Source organism: Gracilinanus agilis, chromosome 1 (assembly GCF_016433145.1).
Source record: "Gracilinanus agilis isolate LMUSP501 chromosome 1, AgileGrace, whole genome shotgun sequence".
NCBI classification, from domain to species: Eukaryota; Metazoa; Chordata; class Mammalia; order Didelphimorphia; family Didelphidae; genus Gracilinanus; species Gracilinanus agilis.
This window is the reverse complement of record NC_058130.1, coordinates 703,626,084-703,643,987: the sequence shown is the minus strand read 5'-3', so window position 1 is coordinate 703,643,987 and position 17,904 is coordinate 703,626,084. Positions and strand designations below refer to the sequence as shown.

The 17,904-nt window shown below is 39.8% G+C and overlaps 1 protein-coding gene across 1 annotated transcript in view; it reads left to right on the top strand.

Moving 5' to 3' along the window:
- The window catches only part of LOC123255948 (leucine-rich repeat-containing protein 14-like), a 21,818-nt gene extending 5,459 nt beyond the window's left edge, over positions 1–16,359 (top strand). The window contains exons 3-6 of the mRNA XM_044684660.1: positions 3,131–3,248; positions 12,814–13,257; positions 14,528–15,151; positions 15,792–16,359. Of these exons, the coding sequence (XP_044540595.1) occupies positions 3,131–3,248; positions 12,814–13,257; positions 14,528–15,151; positions 15,792–16,359 (1,754 nt within the window). The remainder of the gene's footprint in view (positions 1–3,130; positions 3,249–12,813; positions 13,258–14,527; positions 15,152–15,791) is intronic.
- The last annotated feature ends 1,545 nt before the right edge of the window (positions 16,360–17,904 follow it).

Below are 17,904 nucleotides of genomic sequence, written 5' to 3'. Positions count from 1 at the left end.
TTGGTGGGAGGGGGGAGGTATGAGGAGGAGGGGCAGAAAGGCCCTGATGGGGGGGCACGTAAGGAGGAATGGGTAGGGAAGCCTCTGGTGGGAGGGGGCTGTGAGGAGGGACAGAAAGGCCTCTGGTGGGAGGGGGATAGCTTGGGAGGAGACAAACTTGATATCCTGTCTAAGAGAAAGGGTGACCTCTATAGAGAGGAGATATGGTGGGAGAAGAGGGAACTTCATAGCAACTTTTGGTCAGGAAGAGTCGATAAGGATGATAATACTTTACATTTTGCACCCCCAAAATGTTCCTTAACAAAAAGATGTTAAATCCACGATGAATAAAAATGACTCACATTTATATGATGCTTTAAGACTTACAAAGTGCTTTCCTTAATATATCCCAATGAGGTAGTGTAAGAATTATCACTGATACTTGGGTTTATATGTTTTAATGCCTTCTAAAAGCAATTTCCTCACAACTGTATGAAGTAGTATTAGAAACTATTGCCAAGAAAATCATATTCCCATAATATGATATTTTGAGTTTTTCAAAAATAATTACTGCAACCTCCATTCCTCTGAGGGAGGTACCACAAATAGTATTGTTCCCCACTTTGTAGGTGAGAAAATTCAGATCCAGAAATGAAGTGAGTTGTTTAGGGTTACAGAATTAGCAAATATTAAGCCAGTTTTTGAAAACAGGTTATCTCCTGACTTCATACTACATCATATTGCCAATATATCTTCTGGCACTTAGGTAGTTGACTTCCTGAGGTCAGGTGAAACTCCCTGGAGGTTTTTGAAGAGCAACTTTTTTCTCCTTATAGCTTATTTTTCAGTTGCTACTGAGACCAAAGAGCTGCCACTCATGTCCAAAGGCTAAACTTTGTTTCTCTTGTTTGGCATTTGGGCACCTTGAAGTTCTGGGACATCTTTTGATACCATGTAACATCAAACAAGGCAACTAATACAGTTGTGAGGGGAATAATACGGGAAAAGGTGATACTAGGTTGTAGAGTGCCAGATTGATTTTGGAGTTTATTTGGTAGGTAGTAGAATCTTTTTATTGAAGTGTTGAAATGACCATCTAGGCATCTACCTAAAGTTTATCATGGTAGTAGTTTGAAGGATACACTGAAATTATTTGAGATTGCTGGTTAGAGATTTCCTATCTCCTCCAATGCCTAGGATAATGCACTCTTAAATAGTAGTCCCTCATTAGAGGGGTTTGGAAAATGTAAGCTTCGAAGAGAAATCAGAACTGGAGTTAAATTTGAGAGCCATTGGTATAAAGGGAATATTTGAAGGAGCAAGAGTGAATGGAATTGTTGAAGAAAATGGCTGAGAAATTTGAAATTTTGAGAAATAATCAACTTAAGGTGCTTCAAGAAGATGAGAGAGCAGAAAAAGATTATTTGTGTCATACTATTCATGTAGGCCCCTTAGCGTTTATGGTTTTATTCTGTAATAATCACAGAAACTTGGGGTTGGAAGGGAAGTCGGGGCATGTAGTCCAGCAGATGTCTGAACAGAATACTTTTCTATATTCACTATAAGTGGCCACTTGAAAACTTTCTTGAGATGTCTCCTGAAGTAGCCTGTTCCATAATTAGCTCTGATTATATAAGTTTTGTAAAATCTGCAAATTTTACCCATTTTTCCTAATTCTGCCCCTAGGGCAAAATAAATTTAATCCATCTTCCACAAAATAGGCTCTTAGATAAATGAAGATTCTTATATAGATCTCTTTTTGCCCCTTTCCCTGCTTGTCTCCCCACTCAAGGTATTCTGCTAAAGTGCCTCTATTATTTCACCTGATCCTTGTACAAATCTAGCTTCTGGGTTCCCAATATCCTCCTTAAATGAAACTGAACTGAAGAAGATATTTCACATACACTTTGGCCAGTGCAAATTACAGTAGGACTGTTGTGTAGTCCCTTACTTTTTAATACCATGCTTGTACTTCTGTTATGACAATCTAAAATTGCAATTCCACTTTTTGCTGTTATCACATTTTAACACTGAATTTTCAGTCCACTGAAATTCCTAGATCTTTTCCATATAGTATTATCTAGCCATGTGTTCCTCAAACTACTTATTGATTTTTTTCTTAACCCAAGTGAAATTTACTTGTTATTCGTCCTTTTGTATTTCATCTTTCTGCATTTGACTCCCCTCCTTGTTCTAGTCTCTTCTTTTTGGATCCTAGTTCTGTTACTTTAAATGATAGCAAGTTTACTGACATCCAGTGCAGATTTTAAAAGTATGCTAATGTTGCTGTCATCCTAGTAATTTTTAATTCCATCATTCAACACCTACTATGTGCTTGTCATTTATAAAGATGTTGAACTACCCTACCCAGAAGCAAGATGATATCTTCTTCATATTGATTTATCCCAATCCACTAATTACCTCTCCTTTTTGGGACTGGGTACTAATTCTCAATTTACTAACACTCATCTTGACCACAAGATCATCCTGAGGTGCTTTAATGAAATCAAGGTGTACTATGTGTATGATATCTAATCTAGTAATAGATTAAATAAAAGTAAGGAGTTGAGGTTAATTTGGCTTCACCTGTTCTGGACAAACCTATGTTTAGTTTAGTCTTGGTGATCACTTCTCTTTCTCAGTATTTACGAACCATTCTTTTAAAAATTCATTCTAGAGTTTCAGCAGGAATCACTTATTAGATCAACTGGATGACATAGTGTCTGAGGTGCAGTTTAAACCCAGGCCTTTCCTGACTCCCTAATCCAATGCTCTGTCCATTATATCAGAGGTATATGCCTGTTAAGAGCATGTACAGTTAGGTGCTAGAGCTTATTAAAACCCCTAATCGTTGAACTCCAACTTGAAGTTTTTCAACAGAAACATCTAAGCCAACATTTCCACCCATTCTTACTTGTAAATGGAGCTTATCAGTACATTTTTCCATTCCTAGGCTCAATCAGGAATTCTCCTGATAGCATGTCAGGCTTGTACTTGGTACTTTAAAAAATATTTATTTTTTTCAATGAATAGGCATTTATTTTCTCTCATTTCCCCTGGGGGTGGGGCAGGGACCTTATAACAAAAAGTATTGCTTTTATTATGCATATTCCTTACTTAATATTTTTCAATGCTTTTCCCTCCCACCAAGGTAATATAAACAGGGAGCATGTCACCATCACCTCAACAAGATCAGAATTTAACTTTACGCTTGTTATCCCTAAGTTCATCAAAAGACAACCTGGTTCTTCACATCTTCCTGAAGTACAGTAGGTGTCATTCTACCTAATTGCCTTTCCTCATGCTATACCCCAAGTTTCACATGCCTTGTTCTTCCTCCATGAAACTTCTAACAAGTGGAAAAAACTTTTTCAAGTAAAAAAGTCTTAGGGGTTTTGGTTTACTTTAATTCAACAAACATTTTATTGAATGCCTACTATGTGTAGAGGATTGTTCTAGGCTTGAAAGACTCCTTTAGTCCCTTGTGAGAATTAAATATAAAGAACAAATCATGACCCAAGATAAAATGTACACAAGAGTTGTTCAAATATAAATTTAACTTTGGACATCCTTAAAATTACAAACATTTTATCCTTTTGACAGTGAAAAGATTGTCTCCTATAACTAGAGAAACTGAACTACTATATTACTGTTGACATTTTTGCTTTAAGGTGAGCCAGAAACTAAAGAGAAAGGTGGTAAATAGAAAGTCGTCCAGAAGAAAAAGTTGATGGTATTTGTTTTATCCAACTCTGTAAACTCTGGGAGGAAAGGGAAATTTCATTTGTTTTTGAATCCTTCATTTCTTATACATTATAGACACATAAGTGTCTACAGAAGGGAATTGAATTATGCCCTCAGGCAACAAAAAAAATCAGCATTTTATGGGATACTTGGTCATGGATCATCATCACTATTTATGGTAAGTATAAACAGACCATTATGAAGATAATTACAGCTTATGTACCAGTAGCAATTACATGAAAAACTTGACAACATTTCCCAGACCAAGTCAACATGTATTTAGGGTAACTTTAGAATGAAGGTAGGCATAGAGAGGAATAGTGGGAAAAGTTAGAAATTATGGTTTGGGCTTAAGAAATGAGAGACCAAAAGCATGAGGCGTGTCTCTTCCCTCAAAAAAAGAGTCAGAAGATGCTGGATGTAGTAGACCCTGAATACCACCACAAAAAATGACATTAGTCATATGAACTCCTGCTCAAGGGCCACAGAGTTAGGAATCATTTCAAAGGGGTTATTTCGTTAAATGGCTCAGCCTACTAAATAAGAAAAACACACGTGTAGACTTAATAAATGTCCTTTAACTTTTCAAATGTATCTAAATGCTGTTCTGGCTAATAAAATTCATTTAAAGACATTATTGATTTATAGTACCTTGCTGTCATTTTCTCTATTTGAGAAATATGTCATAGTAAATAGTGGAATCAGGAGTCCTGGGTTCAAGTCCTGATTTTACACAGACTGCTTGTGTTATCTTGCCTTAGGCAAGTCACCGAACTTCTCAGTCCTCTAAGCAATTCTTTAAGACTTAAGTTAGAAATAAAGTAGCAGTTTGCATCAGTGAAAGGAGTTTGAAAAACAGCAGCACCACACACACTAATGAAATGACAAGTCCAGATCCAAAACAAAACTTTTGCTAGCAAATGTGGCTATACCACTACACGAGGGTCTGTGAAATTTTGTGACAAACAAAAGGGAAATGGGTGACATTGTACTGGAAGGTTGGGAATGACTGATCTATCTGTGGTTAGATCAGCCACTTTACAACAAAGGTCAACAAATACCAGCATGAAAAACTAAAGAGAAGCCAACATTGAAGTTATGACAACTCTAACCTAATTTCTTTAAACAAACAATTGTCTATGGAATATGGATAAAAGCAAAGAAGCTTATTTTGATTATCTCTACTTCTTAGAGAAGTTTTAACAAATGTAAAACATCTGTTACAACTAGTCAGTTAGAGCTCACAACCTACTTTAGCCAGCAATCGTCTGTTTAGTCTCAGTGCATTGGAAGATCTGACAGCCAAGAGCAATACTTGTTCAGAGGCTAATCTTATTTACAAAATATCATAGAAGAGGAAAAAAACTCAGAGCTGTCTCAAAGAGTGAAAAGACAGTAGATGGGGAAACAGTATTGCTGAAAGCTTGAAGTGAAACTAGATCATTCTGAGGGCAACTACAGATAAAACTGGAAGGATGATGACATGTGAAATGGAATGGATTTGCCCATGTTTCTGTAGCAGTCTGTTCCTGCCAGTGATGACAGCAGATGAAGTAAAATGGTGCTTTATGAAGAAGCACAACCTGACCACATATATACAGATGAAACCTGTACTGGAGGCGATCACCTTAAAGGGGGACGGGAATTTTTTATTTTGATTTTTCAACATGTTTCAATTTCAAGAGAAAAGATTAGTTCTTAAAAAGGTGTCCAGGAAGATAGTAGCTTTGAAAGACTCAAGTCTCTGTCTCTGGATAAAATCTTAGGAAATAGCTTTTGCCATTACAGGACATCCTTAATGAAAAATGAAAAAGAGACAGGATTTTGTAGACTGGCCAACCACATCTCATTCCCTGTTGGCTGAGGTATAAATTCTGTTGCCCTACTATTGACTGGTTATTAAAAAGCATTTAGCTTGATGTAGAGCAAAATACACACTTAAAAGTTTTCTTCTAGAAAGGTTTCACCTATTCTTATATTAACATTATGTAAGATTTCTTTATAGATACAATTGTTGAAAACTTTAATGATACTGAGCATTGATGCTAAAAGAAGCTAGGGATACATGCTCACCAAAAATATGTCTTGATAAAGTCCAGGTAGAAAAGGGCTTTTGTGTAGATGAAGTTCTCAAGGCATTTTTATTTGTACATTAAATTGTGCTGATTGCATTGATCCTCAAGAATCTTTAGCGTTTCCTCCATGAGGATCCATATCTATATGTACTTTAGGGTTATACTTGACCCCTTAGTCTCATCCTGCATAACCAGTCACTTGCTAAATAGTGTTGGTTCTTCCTCTAAAATAGTGGTCTCCAAACTTGATCACATTCCCTGTTTCAAGTATCCCTCCTTTCCAATCTATCTTCTACTCAGCTGTAGAATGTAGTAGTAGAATGCTCCTAAAATAGTGCTCTGCTCAAAATCTTTCACAGTCTAGCCTCAATTTACTTTTCCTTTACTTAATGGTCCAGCCAGAGAAGTTGCCCAGCTGTTTTTCACACACTGCTCCATCTCCTATCTTGGCTTCCTTTACATTGGGATTCCTCCATGCCTGGAATGTACACTTACTTCATAATTGCATCTTAGAATTACTAATTTTTAACAACCCAGTTGCTACCGTATACACAGAGCCTTTACTAACCACCTTCTGCCACTTGCTTCCTCTTCCAAGTCATCTTTTATGTTGTATGTGCTTCTATATGATGTACATGTTGTCTACTATAGATTGTAAGCTCCCTGAGGGCAGAGAATTATTTTTATTTTGGGGTTCCCAATGCTTAGCACATTGGCTAGCACATAATAGACACTTAATAAATGCTTTCAGAAAGATACTGCAGTCCATTCAGAAAAACTAAATGTCAGTTCCATTGGCCAGTTTCTTTCTGGGCTTTGGGGAAAACTACTTGGTATACACAGTGAAAGTTGATTTAGGATTTAAAAAAAGGTATTTGAGTAGCATCAGTTAGATAATAATTATGGGTCTCAGATTTTGAAGTATACAGCTGGCTCATTCAGGACGGCAAATAAATCTGGCTTATCTGATTCCTTTTTCTTAGAATTTCTTGTGTAACTATTGTGGGATAGTTTGTATATTGTTTATTAGAGCATATATTTAGATAGAAAGCCTGCATTGGCCATTTTATATACATATATAATCTTGCAGTGTATCCAATGCAAATGGAAATTTTTAACATCAAGGCTAATGTTCCTTGATTCAGGATCTGTCAATTTTGTTGGGTCATGGGAATGGCATTATGAGTTTGCTCGAGCCATGTTTTCAGACCAATATATAATATTTAATTACTATGATATATAAGAATGCACTTGCCTGGCCTTATTTTGGCATCAACAGATGTAGGACTCTTGTAAGGACAGAAAAACTCAGCATATACAGGAGATAGCAAGAAATCTAGCCAGTTTGGCTGAAGTAATGAGTACATGGTGATGGTAGGGGAATAATGATAAAATGGACAACAAGAACAGTGTCCAGAGCAAGGGTAGTGAGTTTTGTTGTGCTTTATGCTGGTAATTATTGTGATTGGTTCCTGTTACTCCTCATTATCCAGATGAGCCAATATGACATGAAGGTTGTCCGAGGAACAAACCAGTAATAATTTAGTATGGGGAAGAAAAGACAGGGTATGGTTATTATTGGTCCCCCTTCAGATAGCTATAGGATTGGTTGTCATACAGAATCATAGTCCTAAAAGGTAGGATTTAAACTAGTGATTGGAAGTTAAAGATGTAGATTTCAACTTTATGGGGGGGTGGGGGTGGAATCTTTCCAGGACTTAGACCTATTTTTAAAAAAATGAATTAATTTGCCCAATCTCTGTTAATTGTTAAAAATAGAAGTGTTTGTTGGAAATGATGCAGAAGGAAATTTGTTCATGATCTAGAAGGTTAGAATTAGTGAGGACTTGAATTGTTATCTAGTTCAAACCCTATACAATTCACAACTCCATTTTTTGACTTTAAAGACTTCTAGTAGGAGTTCTTAGCTAATTAGCCATAAGGTAGCCTTTTCTAGCATATAGCCTCCTATAGTCTACATATGCCCTCTAGGACCATTTAGAAAAATTTTAATATATTTGAAGATGATAATTATGCAAACAAAATATTTTCCTCACAAAAATCCCCTAAAGTAGTTGATGAAAGGGTGATTGTTTTTTTGTGTTTTTTTTTTCTCACCTCCATTTTATACTTCACTAGTGGTTTTGCCTCATTTATATATCCTTGTGTGTTCTGTTTAACACCATTATCAGTGACTTGGGGGAAAGCATACAAATCACTTATCTAATAATAGGTTGGAGGAGTTACAACTAGACAATAGACCCTTCAGGCTCAATGCAAGTCAACAATATGATATGGCAGTTTAAACTGCTAATGTGTTTTTGGAAGTATGAATTCATGGCTGTGCTGTAGCTCTACCTTGATTATTTTCTCTCTTCCCATAAATCTAACTTAAAAGGAAGGATTAGGAAGGAGAAAAGATTTTGGGGGTTATGACAGCTGTCTTCAAGTGTTAAAAGGGCTGTCCTGTGGAAGGAGGAATTTATTTTTCCTTTATTTTAGAGAGCTGAATTAGGAGCAATGGATGGATGTTTCATAAGCAGGTTTGGGCTTATAAAGAAAAGCTATGGGGACAGCTGGGTGACTCAGTGGTTTGAGAGCTTAGACCTAGAGACAGGAGGTCCTACGTTCAAATCTGGCCTCAGACACTTTATAGCTGTGTGACCCTGGGCAAGTCCCTTAACCCACATTGCCTGTCCCTTACCACTCTTCTGTCTTAGAACCAATACATAGTAGTGATTCTAAGATGGAAGGTGAGGGCTAAAAAAAAAGCTATACAGGGCAGCTGGGTAGCTCAGTGGAGTGAGAGTCAGGCCTAGAGACAGGAGGTCCTAGGTTCAAACCCGGCCTCAGCCACTTCCCAGCTGTGTGACCCTGGGCAAGTCACTTGACCCCCATTGCCCACCCTTACCAATCTTCCACCTATGAGACAATACACCGAAGTACAAGGGTTAAAAAAAAAAAAAAAAAAAAAAAGCTATACAACTAGAGCTGTCCAAAAGTGTAATGTACTGCCTCAGTAGATGAATGGATTCTCAATTATTGAAGGTCTTCAAGTGGTTGATGAATAGTTGATGACGATTCCCACTCAGATAATGGATGGACTAGATGATCTCTGAATTTCTAACTCAGATTCTGTGATATAAATGAGGCTAGTAAATGTTGGTGCTCTCCTGTCTCCCATATCTTTCTTAGTCTAACCATCTTTATTTCACAGAATCTTATCTTCTCTGGGCTAAATATCCTTATTTCTGCCTTATAATTTCTTGGCTCTGTCACCATCTTGGCTGTTAAGAAGTATGGTCTAGATATGATCCAGATTGTCATTGTGCTTTCTAAGAAATGCCTAGAACTAAATAGTAATCCAGATGTGGTCTAGCTAGGCAAGAGTACTGTAGGCCTATCACCTCCATTTTAAAAAAGTATGGAGTAGAGGAGGCAGCTGGGTGGCTCAGTGGATTGAAAGCCAGGTCTAGAGATGGGAGGTCCAGGTCCAAGGTCTTGGCCTCAGACACTTCCTAGCTGTGTGACCCTGGGCAAATCACTGAACCCCCATTGCCTAGCTCTTACCACTCCTCTGCCTTGGAACCAATACACAGTATTGATTCTAAGACGGAAGGTAAGGGTTTTTTTGGTTTTGTTTTTTGTTTTTTGAAGTATGGATTAGAACAAGCTCAAGGACATATCTCTGGGGGTGACTACTCGAGATTTCCCTCCGTGTTGACATTGGTTTTCCTGTATCTCTCCATTTATCTATATAGACCTCAGGATCTTCCCATCACATACCTCACTAACACATCAAGATATACTTTTATTAACTTATTCAAGCTTTTAGTGTTTAACTTTTCTGAAAGTTCATAAACAATGTTTTTAATAATACATGTGAGAATTTAGTTAGGTATCAGTCAAGGTTGCTGGTCTGTAGTTTAAAGATTATACCTTATTCCTTTAAAAAGAATCAGATTTTTCCTATCATTATCTCAGACATTTCACATAATTTCAGAGTAGTGATCTAGTCTAACCATACCCAGATAAGAATTCCTTCTATTACACTTATTTAGTTTTTGCTTGATGAAAAGAAGGAGCATTATCTCCTGAGCGAATACATTCCACTGCTGGATAAGTTTTGGGAACCTTTTTTTTCTTAGGTCAAGCCAAAATAGACCTCTCTCTAATGTCCATTGTTCTTGGTTTCATCTCTAACGTCAAGCCTAATTCCTCTTCCATGTAACTCCACTTGATATACTTACAGATAGTTATTATTCCCTACCCCAAATCTAACTTTCTCTACTTCCTTCAGCTAATTTCAAGATACGATCTGAGATCCTTCATTACCCTAGTCATTTTTGGACAGGGTCCAGCTCATCAGTGTCCTTCCTAAAATATAGTATCTAGAATTGAATATAGAATATATAGGACTAAGATTTCATCTCACTAAGGTAGATCACAATGGTATTATTGCTCCAGCAGTGTCAGCACATGTCTTGGCACAGTGACTAGCACATAGTAGGCCCTTTAATAAATGATTGTTGACTTGATTGTGAGATTACATTAGGGTGTTTTTTTTTTTTGGCAACTGTAATCACTGTTGGTCTTATATTGAGATTATAAACCATTTAAATGCCCAGGTTTTGTTAACATGAATTGCTATTTAGCCTATCTTATATTTGTTATTTTAAAATTTTTAATTATAGGCCTACATTTGTAACAATGCTGGCATTTTTATAGAAACATAAGATTTCAAAGCATTTTATATAGATGATCTCATTTGTGCCTCATGACAAACTCTGTAAGGAAGGTACTACAGGTATTATCTCTATTTTGCAGACGAGGAAACTGAGACTCAGAGAGGTTAATTGACTTGTCCATGGTCACACAGCTGGTAAGTGCCAGAGGAAGGATTTGAATCCACATCTTTCTGGAGTCAGGCTTTAGTGTTCTATCTGCTACTTTACCTCTCTAAATTATTATTCTTAAATTTCATCTTAATTTTGGCCTAGTATTTTAACCGGTTGAGACAATTTGGGGTCCTGATCTACCAATATGTTAGCTATATTTCTGTTTTATTATTTACGAATTTGATAAATATGCCCATATACCTTTATTAAAATCATCATGTGAAGCTTTGTGTGTGAGAGATTTCATCTGTTAGGGTGGAGGGTAATCCCAGTATGGAAATTCTTTCCACCAATGCAGACTAATAGTAGTTTCCAAATCTTAGAGAGTAAGTATTTGGGTTGTGAGACGTTAAATGGCTTGCCTCAGGTCATTAAGCTAGTATTTGGAGTAGGACTTAGGAAGACCTAGGTTCAAGGCTAACCCTCTGCCCACCATGCTGTGTTGTGTCATTACATTGATAAAAGAATATTACATAACCTAAGGCCAAGAATACATCTTTGGTATTCTCCACTAGAGATTTTCTGCTAAGGTGACATTGAATCATTAACTACTCTTTGGTCTGGTTATAGTCACAGGATATCACCTGGAAGAAATGCTATGGTTCCATCTTATTCAGTTCTGTTTTGGAAGTGTGAAAATGTGTGAATGTAATTTGGATGTGAAAATGGAGCACCTAGAAAGGAAGGGAGTTGCTCCAAGATCATACCACTGACCAGGAAGTATGATTAGAACTCAGGTATTCCTGTCCCTAGTTCAAACTTTTCTTTTCCTCCAACTTTAATTCTCTTTACTCTGATTTTTCTTCCCTCTTTCAGTAGCCCTTTTTATTCATTCTGCCTTTACTCACTCTCGCTGAGATTTTTTGTGTATTATCTTGTTCATGCCTCATTCTACCCTTGTTACCTTTCTCTCTCCTTGATCCTGGATGCCTTCTGATATTGCCTCCCCTTCACAATGCTGAGGTGCAGCCACTTGAGCCTCCAGAGTTATCCTTCCAGCTCAGACCAATAAAGTGGCGGCTACTCACCAGTAATATTTGAAAGAATTAGAGCATGGTCACTACTTTGGGACCTTACAGCTGCTTTGATCAGTGATTCTTTTAACATTTTCCCATCAGTGAGGTGAGTGATGTTTACGCCATCATCTAAGTCACATGGCTTCACTTGTATGCAGATGTCTCTTATCCATCTGCAGTTTCTGCCCCACTCCCACCCCACATTATTGCACTAGCTGCCTTCTGGGCAGCTCTGTCTGGATGCCTCCTAACACTTCAAACTTGACGTGTTCCAAATGAAATTGATCACATTACCCCAAAATTCAGTGGTGGTAGTGGTGGTGGTGGTGGTGGCGTGGTACCCAAGCTTAAAACATGGTCTTCATAAACTTCTCATTTCCTCTTATCAAATCATTTTCCCTAGGTTCTAGCAATTCTAACTCTGCAGTGTAGGTGACAACTTCATTTTCCCCTCTCACTTCATCACTGTTTCAAACCATTGTGTCTCTCTTAGACTACTAATAGCTTCTTAACTGGTCTCCATGCCTCAAATTTCTTGCCCTCCACAAAGCTGCCAAAATCTCCCCAAAGTACAAATTTGACCACTAAAAATAAGGAAGTTGAAACCTAGTGAGGTCAAGGGACTTACACAAGTCATATAACTTGTAATTGATGGAGTTGGGATCAGGACCTAATGCACTCCATTATGTACCACATTGCTTCTTGACTATCCTCATGGTGCCTAGTCCTTGACTTCTCTCTGTTTCAGAGAACAACAGTGGTGGTCATGACCCCAAAGCCTTCATAACTTCATAACCTGTGTGTCCTAGAATTTTATTGTCTAGTTACTCCCTGGCATATAGATGGATCTTTCGGGGTGGGAATGGTTGAGGACAGGGTTTGACTTAGTACATAATAAGCTTTCAGATATTTGACTTGGATTTTGAGAACTACAAGAAAAGCAAAGAGAAGTCTATGAGGGAATTAGGTGCTTGAATGATAGTCACTTGGAGCCCAAGATATGACAGTTGGGTGAGGAAGAGGACTTGGGACCATCAGGCCCAGTTCTTAGAGTGATTCCAAACAACCATTCTCAGTGCTAAATGCTTTTTCTCCTGGCAGGTATTACCTGTCCTGTGTCATAGGTGGCAGCTGCCCACCATATTCAGCCATGCGTCCGCTGGTGTTCCTGTGTGCCCAACAGGTGATCAAGGATGAGGAATCTGCATGCCAAGCCTTGGAGCTTCTGCCACAGGATTTGTACCCAGTCCTGTTCAAGGCAGCCTTCATGCATGGGAAGACACTATTGCTTCAGGCATTGGTGCATACGTGGCCCTATCCCATTCTTAGCTTCAAGCAGTTATTGCAAGATCGGCCACATTGCCGTAGGGCTCTGAGGCAGGACTGGCCACACTGCCTCCGAGCCCTTCTCCAGGAATGTCCAAACTGCCCCCGGGCCTTGCTTCAGGACCGACCTGCAGAGGAGCTGGTACAAGCAATGATCATGGGAGTAAAAGCACGGCTGGAAGAATCAACAGATAATGGAACTCAGCAATCCCTCTACAGGTAAAATGCTAAACTGCTCCATACCTGAGGTAAGGAGTAGATATGTCCAGAAAGGTGATTAGAACCTCAGCTGTTATCTTCGTACAACTGATAATAGATTGGAACCAACAGGAGAAGGGAAGAATCCTGGTCACCCCATTTGTTGTGTACCAACTCTTTGAAGACCAGGGCCAGGGCCTTGTTAAAGGTCTCAAACTAATGCAATTGCTAAAGTAGCAGATATTCTAAGCCAGGAGGATAGAGGATACCTAGAATCTTTGCTAGACCACTGTGATCCATAGGCCTCAAGCAAGGAATTTGAGGATGAGTTCCTTCAAGTACTGCCTGGAATTTGTTATAAGGTGCCTACTAGGAGAATAATAATTGAGAGGTGGTTCCCCCAGCACCTATTTTTAGGCTGAACTGATGGAACATCTTGGTGTACTCCCTGTGGGATATAAGGGAGGGGCAACATTAATAGGGGCAGAGTATTTACTCTGATCGTGCTCTATTAGAAATTAGTTCAGAAGCCACAGTCTAGCCAAGGACTTTGTTACCTGGAACTTACCTACAGCAGAATACACTAGAACAGTGTGGTAGAGTTGGATGCCATTCCTAATTCATATTTGCTGAGAGTACTAGAGATGTGTAGTCTGAAGAGAAGACTTGGGACAATATGATGACTCTCTTCAAATACTGAAGGGGCTGTTTGGTGAAAGAGGGATTAGATTTGTTCTGAGTTTAACCAGGAGCAATGTATGTTAGTTGCAGAGAGGCAGACTTGAATTTGATTTGTGAACTACCTGATGATTAGTTCTCCAAAACCGGATGCATAGTTTCTCCTTCAATGGAGATTTTGCCAAAAAGAGTCCTTACTTCCAGGAGTTGGTGTCTCATTTTATCTAACACTTGGCACAATTATGGATTTGCTTGCTTCTAGCCTGGTTTATGTCATCTGTTCACCTTCTATTTTTTAGCCAAATGTTGAAGTTACTACCTTATTAGTAAGTTTGAGGTCTGGTCATTCTAGGCCCCACTGGTAGTCTTTGAGCAAAGTCTGATTTAATCACTTTTTAGATTCTTTAGGTATAGGTTTGAATATATGGCCTCTGAGATTGCTCTCATTTGTGGCATGATTCACAATTCTACTCCCCTTTTCTCTTCTACTTTTCTCATAGCGTAATTTAGTTCTTATATTTCATTATTTCAGGGATACAGAGTAAGTTGGAATGGGATTAATAGGATTGGGGTACTTTCTGGGCCAGTCTCACCTTCTCTGCTCTTCCCTCAGGAGACATCCACTACAGCTATTAGACATGACTGGACTCCTGGATTATGGCTATGAGGAGGACTTAAAAACTATGAAAATGTGGGCCCGTACCATGACCATGGCCCAAACTGGCATTTGCCACCTCTTGGACAAAGTTGAGCAGCCAAATGAAAGCCCCAACAAGTGTAGGAAGGTTGAGGACTTGCCATGCACACTTCTCCCTGTAGAAGTACGAGTGGATCTCTGGGTAACCCCCTCCTCCAGTGGCTTTCTGAAGCAGGCCCTACAGAATAATGCCATCAGCCCCCTGCGCTTGTGCTGCCGGGATTTCCGAGCCGAAGACCTCCCACCAGACATCACTGTGGATCTCCTGGGGCTATTGGACCACTCAAGCTTACGCCGGCTAGACCTGTCCTTCTTTACTCTAGAAGCAGGAGGAGTGTGGGAGATTGTGGCTTCCATCATGAAGTTCACTAATCTACTGAGTTTGAAACTTCAGTACAGCAATATGGATGTGTGGCGGCTCTGGGCCATGTTGGAAGGCACCTTCAGTTTCTTGGCTTCAGAGATGAGCAAGCTGAAACGCCTCAAGGAGCTTAATCTGGGTACCTCCTGGCTCTCTGGCCAGCTGAGGCAGCTGCTTAGGTAAGTAAGCCTCTTGTTCATGTACTTTTCCTTGCTCCTTATAACTGATCAAGGCCATACAGCTCAAAAGGAGAATCTGATGAAAGGCAGCTCCAAAACTAACTAATAGGAACCATTCAGCTTGATAGAAATGTACTCTCAAATATTTGTCTAAAGGCCTCCTTTTTCTTTCCTTAAATCAAGTTCCTTGTTTGTTTTTATAAACATGTTAGAATGAAAGGATTGCTGGAGACCTGCTTGCAAATCCTTGTTCCAGCACTTCCTGGCTATTCAATTTAGGGCAAATGAGCTAACTTCAAGCTCCACTTTCATCTGTAAAATGGAGATCATGATACTTGCTGCTCTAGCTCCCTCCCAAGGCTTATATGACTGAAAACTCCCTGTAAACTGAAAAGACCTGGAGAGTAAGAGTTGTTCGATTGTCATTTTTTAGAAAGCCTTAAATTTTGCTGTTTGTCTCCTGTATGTGCCTTTTCTCACCAAGACCTTGGGTAAGATTTGCCCCTCTCACTAGGAGGAAAAAGTTACCCAGCCAGCTAGTGTTTAGGCATAGGTCCCAGGAAATTACGCCATACTAGCTTACTTGTGTTTGTTCATTTTTCCTTGGGAAATAATAGCATTTCTGTTTATCTCTCTGCAGTGGCCTGCAGTGTCCCCTGGAAAGCCTGGAACTTCCTGTTTGCTACCTGCTCCCTGTGGATTTGAGCTACTTGTCCCAAAGCCCCCATGCTCCCCACCTCAAAAAACTGGACCTCAGTGGCAACAACCTGTCAGGTGACCTCTTGCCCCCCTTCCAGGCTCTTTTGGGGGAGGCCTCAGACTCCTTGCTGTGTCTGAAGGTGACAGAGTGCCAGCTCATGGATGTTCACCTTATTAGTACCCTGCCACTTCTGTCCCGCTGTACCCGTCTACGATACCTTGGTCTCTATGACAATCCCCTTTCTAGCATTGGGCTGAAGGCCTTACTGTCACGTTCTGAGGTAATGCCTGACCTCCAGCTGGTTGTATACCCATTTCCGGTGGACTGCTATAAGGACCTACCTGGTGTGCCCCTTTCTGCAAACCTCTTAGAGGACTATATTGATGAGGAGAAGTTTGCTCAGGTTCAAGGAGAGATGCACCAGATGCTAATAGCAGCAGGCAGGGCTGATGTGCTGTGGACCACAGATGTCTATGGCCCAAATATGCCCGACTACTTTAGCTTGTGACAGGAAGGCTGCCTGCCAGGGACAGGGAGGCCCTTGCAGTCATCCATTCCCCCTGGGCCTGGCAGGAGAACCTCCTCACCTTTTGGGCTGCATGTCTTGGGGACAGGTGGGGAGCCACAAAACCTGTGCCCTCCTTACCTGCCATCTTCAGACAGGGGAATGGGGCTAATTAACAGGGAACCTGTAACCTGTGCCTCACCTGAAGGGTCCTTGATAAGGATGATTAGTGTAAATAAGGAGCTCTCAGCCAGTGGGGTTGGCCCAGCATTCTGGAACCCCCATTCAGTTAACTAATTGCTCCTGTGGGAAGGGCAGAGTTCTATCCATCCCCCAGTAAGGGAAGGGAGTCAGCATTCATTGCTGAGCTGCAGGAGGTCTTACCCCATGTTTGGGCCCCAGAGCTTCTGAGTTATGAATCACTGCTCTGCAGTCTCTAAAGTTCTCTTGGTCAAGAATAGGCCATAGCCTTTCCTTTCCTGCACTACCTTTTGGACTTCTGCCAGAAACTAAGGATGCTGCCTTAGTTTCTCATATCTTCTCCTAGGTTCCTGCTTGCTTTTCTCTTAAGAGTTTCCCTTCAGCTTTTTTTTTTTTCTTTTAAACTTCTACCTCATCCTGGGAAGGGTTTGAGTTTAGGCAGGTGCTGGCCCCTTTCCCCAGCAGCATCAGCCTTGGCTGTTCCTTAGTGTCAGCCACCCTTCAGCAGAAGAAAGAGGCAGTAGAAGGGGGCAGCAGCCTTTAGGGCTGTTCCTTGGACCTTAGGCCTATTTCCTCTTCACCTTCCTCACAGCTCGAGTTCATCTTTGAACTTGATTCTGGGTGGTTTTGTCCTTGACCTCCAGAGCTTTCATTTTTCACTACTTTCTAAATTTCACTAATTGTTAACCCTTTGGCTTAGTTTGACTTGAGACACTAAGCACCTCTAGGTCCCTGGACCTGCTTCCTCCAGGGTTCAGATCTACTGACCTTTCTTTAGCTGCTGCTGCCACTGTATCTTGGTGAACCTAGTTTTGCTCCATTGGGTCCCTTTTTTCTTTTTTAACCTGGTTTTTCCATGTTTCACACAAAGCATTTTTTAGAATTTAGTCCCAGTTGAAGAAGGAAGAGAGTATTGATTCAGAAAAAATATAACAAATAAGATAGTTACAATCAGTTATAATAAAAATTCATTCCAGGACAAAGGATTATATTTCATTTTCTGGGATGTTCTATGGGCTTGACTTGGCCCCTGTCATTGATAAACACTCCAGGGCCTCAGAAAAGAGGATGACAACATTTGTCTCGAAACCCACCTGTGTATTTGAGATTTTTTCTGACAGTAGTTCACAGTTGTAATCAGGATGCTTTCTGATTGCTACTCAGTAGTCACCCAAATTCTTTTATAATCAAGTCACTGAATATCTCCTGTTTCTGTCCAAAATAGTGGAAGAAGTGATAAAGAACTACCTAGCCCTGAAGTGTTTTTCATTTTCTGAGTAGAAAAAATACTGATTTAATTCAGTATCCTCTTTATATCATTTTGCCCTTGCCAAATTTCTCAAAAGA